The sequence below is a fragment of the Triturus cristatus genome, chromosome 3_2 (assembly GCF_964204655.1).
Source record: "Triturus cristatus chromosome 3_2, aTriCri1.1, whole genome shotgun sequence".
NCBI classification, from domain to species: domain Eukaryota; kingdom Metazoa; phylum Chordata; class Amphibia; order Caudata; family Salamandridae; genus Triturus; species Triturus cristatus.
In genome coordinates this window covers 682854618-682867318 of record NC_140584.1, presented here as the reverse complement: position 1 = coordinate 682867318, position 12701 = coordinate 682854618, and the positions used below count along the sequence as shown (strand labels likewise).

At 43.0% G+C, this 12701-nt stretch overlaps 1 protein-coding gene across 2 annotated transcripts in view; it reads left to right on the top strand.

Annotated features, from left to right (window-relative positions):
* PFKL (phosphofructokinase, liver type) overlaps positions 1–12701 on the top strand; it is a 433821-nt gene that overhangs the window by 165253 nt on the left and 255867 nt on the right. For both annotated transcript variants that reach the window (XM_085648708.1, XM_085648707.1), the window contains 2 exons: positions 9213–9338; positions 12487–12551. In XM_085648708.1, coding sequence (XP_085504834.1) covers positions 9213–9338; positions 12487–12551 — 191 coding nt within the window. The remainder of the gene's footprint in view (positions 1–9212; positions 9339–12486; positions 12552–12701) is intronic.

Here is a 12701-nt window from a genome sequence, read left to right as displayed (position 1 = left end):
TTTCTAACAACTCTCAGGTGTACTCTAGATTCATCAGACACAGTAGCCAGGAGCATCAATACCTTTGTACTGTTGCGTAGATATGCTTGGCTTTGTATATCTGGTTTTAAGTCAGAAGTACAACAAACAATACTCAATGCACCTTTTAATAAGGAGCATCTCTTTGGTCCCCAAGTGGACCAAGCATTAAAGAAGATGAAAACCTACACTGACGTAGCTAAATCTATAGGGCGCTTCAAACGCCTGCTTCATCTGCTTCATCTGATTCCTTTAGCTGTTTCCCCTTCGAATTCAGTTAAAAAACTACACCATCTGATGCTTCTACCTCCTCATACAGGCAGCAGCATCCATCAAACCTCCCCCTCACGAGGGTACTATAGAGGCACATATAGAGGCAACAATTTCAAAGGTGGTGGTAGAGGTGCCTGAACATGATCTGCACCCTCCCTCTCAAAACTGTGACTCACTTCTAATTCCTCCAGACCATTTAACACATGTTGGGTCCAGATTACAATATGCTTCCCTCACTTAGCAAAATAGAACATCAGATCAGTGGGTGTTGGACATTATTGAACGTGGTTATTGTCTGGAGCCAATATACACACCTCCAAACAATCCACCTCACAGACACAATCTCTCCATAGAACACTAAAAGGAGCCATACAGCCTGCCCCTCTTCAAGAGAAAGGACTAGGAGTGTACTCCTGTTACTGTCTAATCCACAAAAAAGACAAATAACCAAGACCTGTCTCCGATCTCAGGCCATTAAATTATTACATTCTCTCATGTCACTTTCATAAGGTCACTCTTCAGGACATGGTCCCACTGCTTCAACAAGGTGACTTTGTCAGCACTAGACTTAAAGGACGCCACCTCCCACATTCCAATACAACCAGCTAATGGCAAATACCAGATTTGTTGTTACTGGAAAGTATTACCAATTCAAAGTACTTCCTTTCAGAGTCACTACAGCACCATGGGTGTTTTACCAAGTGTCTTGCAGTAGTGGCAGCACATCTACACAGACATTCATGTCTTCCCATATCTAGACGACTGGCTTATCAAAGCCAGTACACTGCCCGTGTGTCAACAACACACTCCGATTATTCTCCATCAGCTGGGATTTACCATCCACATGCAAAAATCACACCTTCAACCATTACAAATTCAGCTGTATTTGGGAGCTACATTCCACGCACACTTGGATTTAGCATACCCAAATCCAACCAGGGCTCAAAATATTCACATACTGTCACAACAGTTTCAACCCAATCAACAAATAACAGTCAGAACAGTTATGCATCCCTTACCACATGCTCGACCACATATGCATCCACTGCAAGAATATCGGGGACGCAAATGTTCTCAGTCACAGGGTAATTTACAAGATTTAGAGTTGGTAGACAGCTGCACGCATCACTGTCTGCAGTGGTGGAGCACACAATCTGTCACAAGGGCTGCCATTTGTTCATCCTGTTCCCCAGATCATTCTCACAGCAGATGTATCCCTTACAGGGTGGGTCGCTCATCTACAGAATCCCACAGTACAGGGTCTTTTGGATGCCAAACACCAGGGTCTCTGCATCAACTACCTCGACCTTCCAGCTTTTCACCTAGCATTGAAAGCATTTCTAACTCACGTGGTAGGCAAAGTTGTCTTGATCTGGACGGACAACATGACAGCTATGTTCTATTTGCAAAAACGGGAGGGGCACTCTACAGTTATCACGCTTCTCTCAGACGATTAGGCATTGGGCAATATGTTACAACATCTATCTGCTAGCCGAACACCTCCCAGGGATGGGCAAACAGTTTGCCGACCTCCTCAGCAGGATGCGGCAATAAGTCCACGACTGGGAACTTCACCCTAACGTTCTCCTCCTTTACTTCCACAAGTAGGGGTTTCCACAAATAGAGCTTTTTGCAACCGTAAACAACACAAAATGCCCCAAATTGACCTCCAGGTTCCCACATCCACTATCCAAGGGCAAGGCAAGCCTGTCCCTCTAATTTTCATGTCTACTAGTCAGTCAGGACTTAACAAGTGTCCAGTGTATTTGTTTCTGATGGTAGCAATACATAAGCGAAGTAGAAGACTTTTTCAGAAACCGATTTACATACACAGTGCTGCAGTCTGGTAAATAGTAGAAATAATAGAGACCAGCAATCCAGATAGAATTTTGAAGTACCTGTATTTTTAATGTACTGCACATATGAAGGGGGCAACACTGGTCAAGTCTTTCTTACTGGAGATCCTGCAGGAATAAGTATTACAGATTATGAGGCACATACATAAACCTATATGTAGTTTCACTACGCTAGTACTAAAGGTAGTCTGTGTGAATGCTGTTGTTCTGGAATTCAATTCAATTTTAATTTTATTTAAATATGATTTTGGAACTCCTTGGAGATCCACATATTACAAAATAACAGCCAAGATATAATAAAATGAGTCCACATATAATCGACTTTTTCTAGCAAAAAATGTACAGATTATCATACCGTTCATCTAATACAATTCTAAAAAACATTTGAAAAAGTTAAAAATTCTGTTACAGAAAATTTCGTTTGGGGGACTGAAGATAGCATCTATCAGAGATCTTGCGGATAAAATACCAAACTGAATACATACAGGCTTTACCCACAGACGACGGTGGGCCATTAATGCTGGACAGACTAGCAGGACATGTATAGAGTCTTGGACTGAGATATTGCAAAGGTTACATATATTAGATATACCATGCCATTTGGCCAACAGCTTATTCAGTGGAAGGAGATCCTGCCTAAGAAGCAGCCAAAAACGGCGCAAACCGTGGGGTATATTCCAGGAGGCGTAAGGTTGTATTTGTTTAAACAAATAGGAATCAACAGCTTGAGTGGCCCCCTTCTTTTGTACAATCAAGTTACGATCCCTTTCGTAGCTTAGCTTCCATGTGGCTTGTTTTAATGTAAATTTTAATTGTTGCATAGAAAGGTCTAAAAGAGTGGCTTCCTCTAAGTCCAAGAGTGTAATGGCCTTCCTATAATTCTTTATAAGAATCGAATGCTCTTTTAGTGGGCCCATCAACTCTTTTGTGATTAGGGATCTTAGTGTGGCTGGCTTTCCTTTGACCAAACAGATAACCCAGCGAATGACTCCTGCCAGACCCTGTGCCCAGCTACTTCTTAGACCGAATTCTAAACGAAGGGCTGCTGCACTGCAACTATTATTAACTGAAGTTAAGCTTCTCAAGAGGGAACCCTCGATAATGTCCAAAAAACCCCATTCGACTAGGTCGATGAGTTCTATGCCGTAAAGCAAAGTTGGGGGGACTTTTGCCCGGAAAGCCTCCAGCAAATAACCAAAGTGTCTTTTACCGGTTGATTTGTATAATGCTCTTAACCCATTTCCCTGCGACTTTGCCTTGCGGGAACTATTTTCTATATGGGATTTGTTGCTCAAGTTGCTATTTACAACCTTACCCAAAAATACGTATGATTTTACTCTTTCTAATTTTTGGCCTCCCAGCTAATGTGTTCCAACTTCAGTTTTTTTCGCCCCTCCATACACATTACCTTGCTTTTGGAAATGTTTATTTTCAGGAAATGGTTTTCGGAGAATGCGTATAATGAATGCAGACGGTTGTTAAGGCCTTTTGGAGTAAGGTCTAGGATTGATATATCGTCCGCATACATTAAACAAGAGATATATCTGTCTCCCAGACGTGGGGCAATTCCTTCGCATGCAGATATGATAAGGGGGAGATCACTAACGTAAAGGGAAAACAAAAGAGGAGCTAAAAGACAGCCCTGTTTAAGGCCATTTGCCGATGGAATAAGCTGGGATAAGCCCCTTTCACCCCCCCAATAGCACTCTGCACCACGTGTTATCGTGCAAATCTTGTACCAAGCATAAGAGTCTATGAGGTATTCCCAGGGCATGTAGCTTTCTCCACAGTACTTGTCGGTCGACCTTATCAAAGGCCGTGGAGAAATCTATGAATGCCGCATAGACTCTCCCCTTTCTGGCTCCAATATATTTATCGGTTATTACCTGGAGGGCTGTTAAGTTGTCCATGGTACTGTGGTTTTTCCTGAAACCTGTCTGCTCGAGAGGAAGAATATTTAAATGCTCCACCCAATCATTTATTCGTTTGAGCAGACATCTTGTAAAAACTTTGCCGATTGCATCCAACAGTGCAATCTGGCGGTAATTCTGAGGGGATAAACGATCTCCCTTTTTAAACAATGGTACCAGGATACTTCCCTTCCAAGAGGGTAAAACCTTACCTCTAGATAAACAAATATTGAAAATTGGACAGAGCAGCATACTCCATTTAGCCCTGTTCTGTTTTAGTACATTAATGGGCAATTCATCTGGGCCCATAGCCCCGGAGTGCCTCATTTCTCCAATAGCTAAGTCTATGTCCTTTTCTGTAAATGGCTCTAAAGACAAGCTCATTTCGTTTGGCCGTACTTGCGAGGTCACCGTATTATTGCTTGCATAAAGATTGTTCTGGAAGGAATTGTGCTCCATAGTCAAACACGAACCATCACTACAAATCATCACTGCAAACACATGCTGTAGGAAGCTGTCTCTAAATAGTGGACCAAAATGAGGTACACTGTGTGTAGAGTCTAAGCAAACCCCAACTGGTTCACAGAGGCACACATGGCACCCCAAATGCTTTCTTTTGCGGTAGTGTGGGCGAGTAGTTGGGCATATCCGAGGATAGTGCTAAGCATTTATTGCACACACAAAGGCAGTAAGTGAGACACACGTTCAATAAAGAAATTGGACACCAAATTTATAAAAATAGCATGTACCTTTATGCGAATTTAGATAACGAGATCGGAATCGGGTAAGTCTTTTTTGAGTTATGAATTTGTACAGTTTTCAAACGTTGACAGTCCAATTTGTGGGAGCGGTAATGGCGTTCTATGGGGTGGGAAAACATGTACTGCATTTGTACCGTTGACAATGACTTAACAGACTGTTCTTCTGGACTTAAGGTGAGTATGGGGCAAGGTCCACAGCCAGACCAACAGGTCAACTCCTCAGGAGGCTATGGGACGTGTGGGTGCAGAGGTGTGTTACGGCCTTGGGTGGCCCATTCACTTCAGTGGGGAACAGTCCGGTCAGAAAGAGGCTGCATACTGGGGCTTGGGGACGAGTCCAAGGGAACCCACAGGTAGGCTCAATCCTTGAGATGCTCTGGCACGTAGGAACACTGGTGGTCCACTTCTATTCTGGATGTTTAACTTGGTGCAGTGGTGTCTTTTGGCATTGGGTTCGGTGCTGGAGTCTCTCGTGGTTAGAGGGGGCCTGCAGAAAGATGCTGCAGGCAGTGACTGGAAGCCCCATCTGGCCAGACTGACCTCCACGATGGTGCCTGAATCCAGTGGCTCTCCCTGACCATGACCGATTCTGGTAAGAAGACTCTGATGTCGAAAGGCACCCCTGCACCTGTAGCCCCTGGTCCTTGGTGAGCTGAACTGACGGTGTCCCTACGACCCCCTACATTTCTACTTGCCTCTGTAGTCGTTGGTCTCCCCCTTGCAACCTCTGGTGTGATGCCCGCAGAAGAAGAAACTCTATTAAACCGCATTCGGTGCCCGATGCTGAAATAGCACCCTGCACCCGGCTGCCCCTGTGCCGCTGGTGGTGTATGTTTGGTGCTGCTTTGTGTTCCACCCTGTGCTGGTTCTAACCCCCAAATCTTTGCCCCTGCACTGTACACCTCTCTACTCTACACCGCTGTATTGTACACCACTTTCTTCTAATAATGCACTCTACCTGCATGCTACTCTACTATGCACTACTGCACTCTGTCACTGCACTCTAGACCACTGTACTCTGCAATGCTGAACTCTATGCCACTCACTTGGCGCCAACACACTCTACTGTGTACCACTTTACTCCACGCCATTGCACTCTATGCCAATCCACTCTACGTCACTCTAATCTACTCTGTACTGTACGCCACTCTCCGTCACTGTACTCTACTGGGTACCTCTCCACTCTACTTTGAAAAAATCTACGCCACAGCTCTCTGCGCCACTCTACTTTGCTCCACTGCACTCTGCTCCACTGTACTCTTTGCCACTACACTCTACTATGCAATACATACTATACACCACTTCACTATACGCCAATGTACTATACTCTGCTGCTCTGTTCGCCATTTTACTCTGTCGCTGCACTCTACACAGCTCTATTCTACCCTGCACCAATGTACTCTGCCACTGCTCTCTATGCCACTCTACTGTGGACAACTCTATGCCAATGCACTCCACTTCTGTGTACTCTACTATACACCACTGCACTCTGACAGTCTTCTGTGCGACACTGCCCTTTCTGCCACTGCACTCTGTGCCACTGCACTTTACACCACTCTACGCTAGTGGGTTCTGTGTCATTACACTGTAAGCCACTACACTGTGCATCACTCCACTGCAATCTACCATGAACCACTCTACTCTGCACCACTGCGCTCTATGCTACTTTACTCTACTCTACGCCTCTCTACTGAACTCTCTGCCAATTAACAATACGCCACTACACTCTACGCCACTGTACTCTGCAATGCTTCACTCTACGTCACCGCATCCCACTCTAATCTACTCTGCACCGCAACACTAAATGCCACTGCATGCTACGCCACTCTAGTCCACTGCAATCTACCCTGTGCCAATCCACTCCCCACTAGTTTACCCCGCTGCACTCCACATCTGGATCAGTACTGGTAATTTGTTGCAAAGCCAGAGACCCGGTAGACTCAGAAGTCTCTGGCATGTAACCTGTAATTTCAGTTTAGGTGACCTGTTTTCTGGATAATTCCAGAATAGGGAGAGGACATCTTAGTTTAATCTGGAGGCACTTTGGCTTCGCCGGAGGGCACCTGAGCAGAATCGATCACACATTATCTTTTAATGTCATTGATCATGCGAAGCGTGTGAATTGTTTTTTGTTTTTATAGCCTTTATTTTGCAATAAAGACACAATAGATGCCCATTGTTCGACCAGCGGGCGGCAAGAGACCAGTTACGGCGGATCACACAATGAAGAAAAAAAGGAAAAAGACAACAGGGCAGATGACTTCCAACTATTCATATTTTCAAAATTCAACAAGTGGCCTGGGGGAGGGTTCATCGGGGGAACTCTGCGACCCCTGTTCCGACCCACTGCCAGCCCCCTCTGAGTCGTTCCGCTGGCTCCCAGTCCTAACGAGTGCCCAGAAGGTCCCTATAGTGCGCTCTTCAAGTCCCGAGATCCTCAGCCAGCTTTTCATCCCTCCTGCTAACCTTCATGTGTACTTCTTCAGCAATCGACCATTCTCGCACGTCCCACCACAAATTAATCAGCAAGGGAGAACGCCTACCCATCCACACAATGGCAATCCTATGCCTCGCTAGTACTACTAGCAATTGCGGCAATTTGTATGCCATCTTGCGGGTTTTAGGTCTTGGAACCTGCCCAAGCAGGCAATGGAGTGAGGTGGCTTCGATCCGAAGGCCTATACCTCCCCTCACCCGCTCTGCCACCAAGTCCCAGAATCTTTGTACCTCGGGGCACCTCCAGGCTAGATGTATCAAGTCCGCCCCCTCCTCCCCACACCTAGGGCAGGTGCCATCCCGGCCCGGATCTATGCAGCGCAGTTTCACTGGAGTCAGACGCGGTGTAGATAATTAAGTGTGTGAGAACATTTAGCATGAGCGGCAGTGCAGTGCTTGGGCCGGAGAACTGCAGCAAGGCAAAATAGGGTGTTTGAGGATGGCCCTCAAAGAAAGCAAAGTAAAGAGCAAAAAATATGTGACTTTTTTCCTTGGGGGGGCTGGGACAGGGAAGAAAGGAAATGAAGTACCTCTGACTTTGGTTGTCTTAAAACATTTTACAAAATACCACTATGAGTGTAGGGAAAAAGTCCCTTGTATTGATGTAGACATATTGTCCATGCAAAAGTACTGGCCCCAAACAGAAGGGCTTCAGGGAATGAATAGGAAGGTCTCTTTCCTAGAGTATTAGTGATTGGTTTGCAGTCATATGGAAAGCTAAACTACTAGTTTCAGAACTGTGTGGTCTCCTTGTTGATTTACTCGGTGCCTTAACAATTAGTGTAATCTTATTTGATGGACAATAGAGATCTTTATGGTGAACAGAGGACAGCAACTGCTGCAAGTGAAAAGGGATTGTTTTCTGTGTAGTGTGAGACTTTTATGACATCCAGTGCACCTCAGGGTGGTATACTAGAGCAGACTGTTTTTACAGGCTGAGGCAGTGGAAGCTTTTCTGTCAAAGAAGAAGAGGAAAACACTGGACTTGACACAAGGTATACTACACTCTTCCTTAGGTAGGGACTGATGTTCTTTAGTAGGTCTGGTGGGTACAAGGGAAATAGTTCTGGGTGCTAGGTCACTGGCTATGGTACCCAAGGGAAGTTGTATGTCATGCATAGTCATGTATGTCCTTCTCTTTTCCTACACTTCCTTCCTGTATTCTGAGCTTAAGGAGACCTTTTCTTTGTTCATAGTGAATCTCTCAATGTGGCTTATATTTCAATTGAATGTGGGGGGTGATATAATGAATTATATATTCACGAGTCATTGTTTAAAAAAGAACTCTTTAATAAAATTAATTAAACTTAAAGACCTCCGCTTTGGACTGCAGAAGAAAAGCACATGCCACTAAAATACGTTGTAAAAATGGCACCCATTCTACATTTTGTTTGAAAAATCACTTATGAACTTTTCAGACCCAACAATAAATGGCAGGAGTACAAGCGACTGCAAAACTATTGTTCCAGATAAGTAACTCCTCCGGTATATATTATTTGTGCATTGCTGCACTTAATTTGTTTGTGTCAAACTAATGCGCAATTGATGAACTGTTAGGTTTGCATACAGTTTTAAACATTTTTTAGCAAACTGGAAAAATCCATGAAACAATAGATAAAAACACAGAAAGTTCCTCAATGCCCAATTGGTAAACCCCGAACAGCTCCCCCCTTTACACACTCAGCCGACTTATACCCTTCACCCATCCCCATTCCCCTGAATCAAAAAACAGCGCTTTTATGGCACGTGGTCCCTTGTCAGGCTCAAATTTCAGGTACCGCGTTGTAGGAGACCTATTGATGAACTGTTAAAAAGTGAAGTCTGGATTTTGACAGGTGCATTTCACTAATGTTTTTTGATGTCATTCTCTCACATACCTTTTTCTTTCCGTTTTACAGAGCAGTAAAATGGGGATGGAAGCAGTGATGGCATTGTTGGAAGCAACCCCTAACACACCTGCATGTGTTGTGAGTCTCTCTGGTAACCAGTCTGTAAGACTACCTCTAATGGAGTGTGTTCAGGTGGTAAGTATGTTGAAAGATAGGACTCACTTAGAAATCCTTGTGTATCCCAGTGGTGAACATATTAAAAATACATTTAAAGAATAAATATTCAAAAAAATCTTGATGCTGAGAATTGACAACTGTGACCTAAGGTTTTGGGAGGGAAGATGTTCTGAAATTTGAAGGACCTTTGTAAATGCAACACACAAACACGCATCTGATGATTCAATATCCACCGACACCCTAAAAAGATTGTACCAGGAAGAAGTATGAACACGCTGAACAATTATAATGAGAGTTGGCCTGGTTTGCCTTCCTTTTCAAGTTGGTACTTGAAGAGCAAAATCATTATTTTTTCTGTCACTTAAAAGCTTTGGTTTTAAATTTTGAGATGCAGTAACAGAAATACTCAAGGACTTTTCAACACAAAACAAAACCGACTAGACAATGCAACTGAGCTCTCAAATCATATGTTCGACTAATTCTATCTGGTGGAACAGTAAACACATCATACACATTGAACTGAATCATTTCGCGCCTGAATTGTAGAAAAAAATACATAAGTCTGCCCAGATATTTTTAGGACCAGCCACCTGCAGAATCAACATACAGTATGTGTCTTCCATTTCGTTCTGAGTCTATGCGCATATAGGATCACAACCTGACGCCATCCCAAAGCAATCTGTCTTTGAGCACTATTTGTAGCTTTGTACAGGAACAGCCCTTTGATGGAGAGTTGCACTTCAAAGACCCCACAAACCAGCGCTTTTCCCATATCCCGTCAGCATTAAGTTATTGAAGCCATGCCAAGTGTAAACCCTGCCCTGTTCACACCACACCTAGGACATGCACCAGGAATTGTAGAATCCATCTAGTGCATGCCAACTAGAGTCCCATAAACCTGGTGCTAAAAAACCGCAAATGTAGCAACTTATGCTTATAATTTAAAGACAACTTCTTAGTGTGCAAGCAAGCCTTGGTCCACTGCTGGTCTAATAACACACATAACCAAGTTCCATATTGCAGGCATGTCGAAAACCACAAACATAATGTTGCCCACATCCACTCTTGACTATATACATATTGAACACCATGAGTTTGGGTTGGTCCAAGGACAGAATGTGGTACACCAACTTGGGTTCTTCAGGAAACTTTAGGAAATTATGGATTTTCTCTTTCAAAAAATTATACCAGTGAAAATAATAATAGGTAGTTAATGAGATGCTGTGACTCGAAGTTTTAGCTGATTTGAAATTAGAAAATCGAGAGTGGAAAAATCGAGAGCAAAGGGTCTCCCTGTGGATTCTTTCAGCCTCCACCATGCAGCAATGTTGTGTGGATAGGCTGAACCTCATTGAATGGAGCTCGAAAGACACTGATCGTTAGTAAATGTTTAGCAATAGCCTTCTCACTTCTAACATGTAGAAGGTCATGACATGTAATAAGCATCTTAAGTCTGAACAATGAGGTAATTTCCCTCTAGGTCAAGCACTACCACTCCCATGCCAATAATATGCCAGTAGGGTGCCTAAGTGCCATTATGTCAGATCTAAACATCCAGCATAGCAATGCCATCAACAAGGGGGGGAGGGCCACCCTGCCCTGATTCAATAGCTGAGGAGTATTTCCACACATGATTGGAGTTACAGACTACAGACATGATAGGCTAGCTCATGCGTGGCAGATCCAGTAGCCGTACAAGACAAAGTCCAGCTCACAGAGAACACTGAGCAAAGTACATAATGTATCATCATCCTGCCCTCCACATCTAGCGCAGGGGGAATAACACATCTGAAGCCCCAGACAGCAGCTTTTAGTCACTGTTTTAACATTTCCAGGAGAACAGCATGCAGCAGATGAATAGATGCCTGTTCTCTCAGTTCAGCTTTTCAGCAAATGCAAGAGTTTCAGCTGCAGTAGTGAGGAAATGAGATCTGTTCTGAACTACTATTTTAAGCTTAGCTGAGTGCAGCATCGCATACCCGCCACTTTTCTCTCAAAATGTTTATATGCATGCTGCATCACAATTGTTAAGTCAGGATAAATAATTTCAGAAATTCATAAGCAAGTCTCCAAACTCTAGCAGCCCTGAGAGTGCAGTCAAGGTTCCTGTAGTTCAGCAGTTTTATGATAATGGGCCTGGGGTTGCCCCAAGGCTCACGGAAAACTTAAATTGATTAGCTTCTGGCAGGAGTAATACAGTACAGCCTGCTAGCCAGGCAGCATCACATAATCCATTTTTTCTCAATGATTGAATGACATTTCATCATCATTTAACTTTTATTCCAGCAATACAAAGGAACACATCATAGCTGGTACCAAATTATGGAGAAAAATAATTTAATTGTATTCTGTTATGGTCACCCCTAACTAATAGGGCTGCCCATGGAAGCAGAAAAATAGCTATACATTGTAGATGACGATGTTGCCTAAAGGAATGAGGATGTACAATTAGTTAGATTGCTAAATGAGTAAAAATAAAGGAATTTCCTGTGGAATGTAGAAAGTGCATCGAAAAGATCCTGTGCTGGACTCCTCTTCAGTCATTTACTTTGTGCATAGGATGCTGAAGAAGAGCCTTATTCATGGAAGGAACCAATCATCCTATCTCCTGATGCTCCCTCCTTATGTCTTAGATGAAGATTGCTTTTTGTGAGTATCCATGATGCCAAAGGATATGGATCATAACCCCAGCATGAATTGGATTTTACCAGGCATGTGTTACCCAGGCAATGGAAAAATGCTGGGAGAGTTGGGTTTCGGAAAACGTGCCATATTTTTCCTGCTTTTTCTTAAAAGAGCACTGTTTTGTCTTATCTGGATAACCATTTCCTTTACTGAGGCTTGAATCTGCTTTGGATGTTGAGATGTCTTAACCCAAGCCTGCTGTTTGCATGCCTAATGGCTAGTACCTTTAGTACATTTTTGCATTATGATTTTTGTTTCTTATGTTGGTACAATATTTAATATAATAACGTGTACTTAATTTTTATAAAGCAATGTTTATGATTTTGTTTTTATTCAATGAAAAGTAAATAGTTTCCTTTAAAAAAATGTAAGCGAAAATGTAAAGTCTACACTGGCTAATGTGTTTCAAATGCTTTTAAGTTTTCAATATTATGTACTATTGCAATCTGAGATGTTACTTAGTTATTTAATTCTATTTCAGACCAAAGATGTTCAAAAAGCAATGGATGAAAAAAGGTTTGAAGAAGCTATTCAATTGCGAGGAAGGTATGCGCCAAATTTCCAAGTCTTAAAACATAAGCATATGCCAGATCTAGGAAATTGTAAAAGTATGTGTGGAATTTCATAGTGGTTTCCTGTTTGAATCGTACGCAAATAATAATTTTGTTTGGCACCGTTAAACATATAGGTTCAACC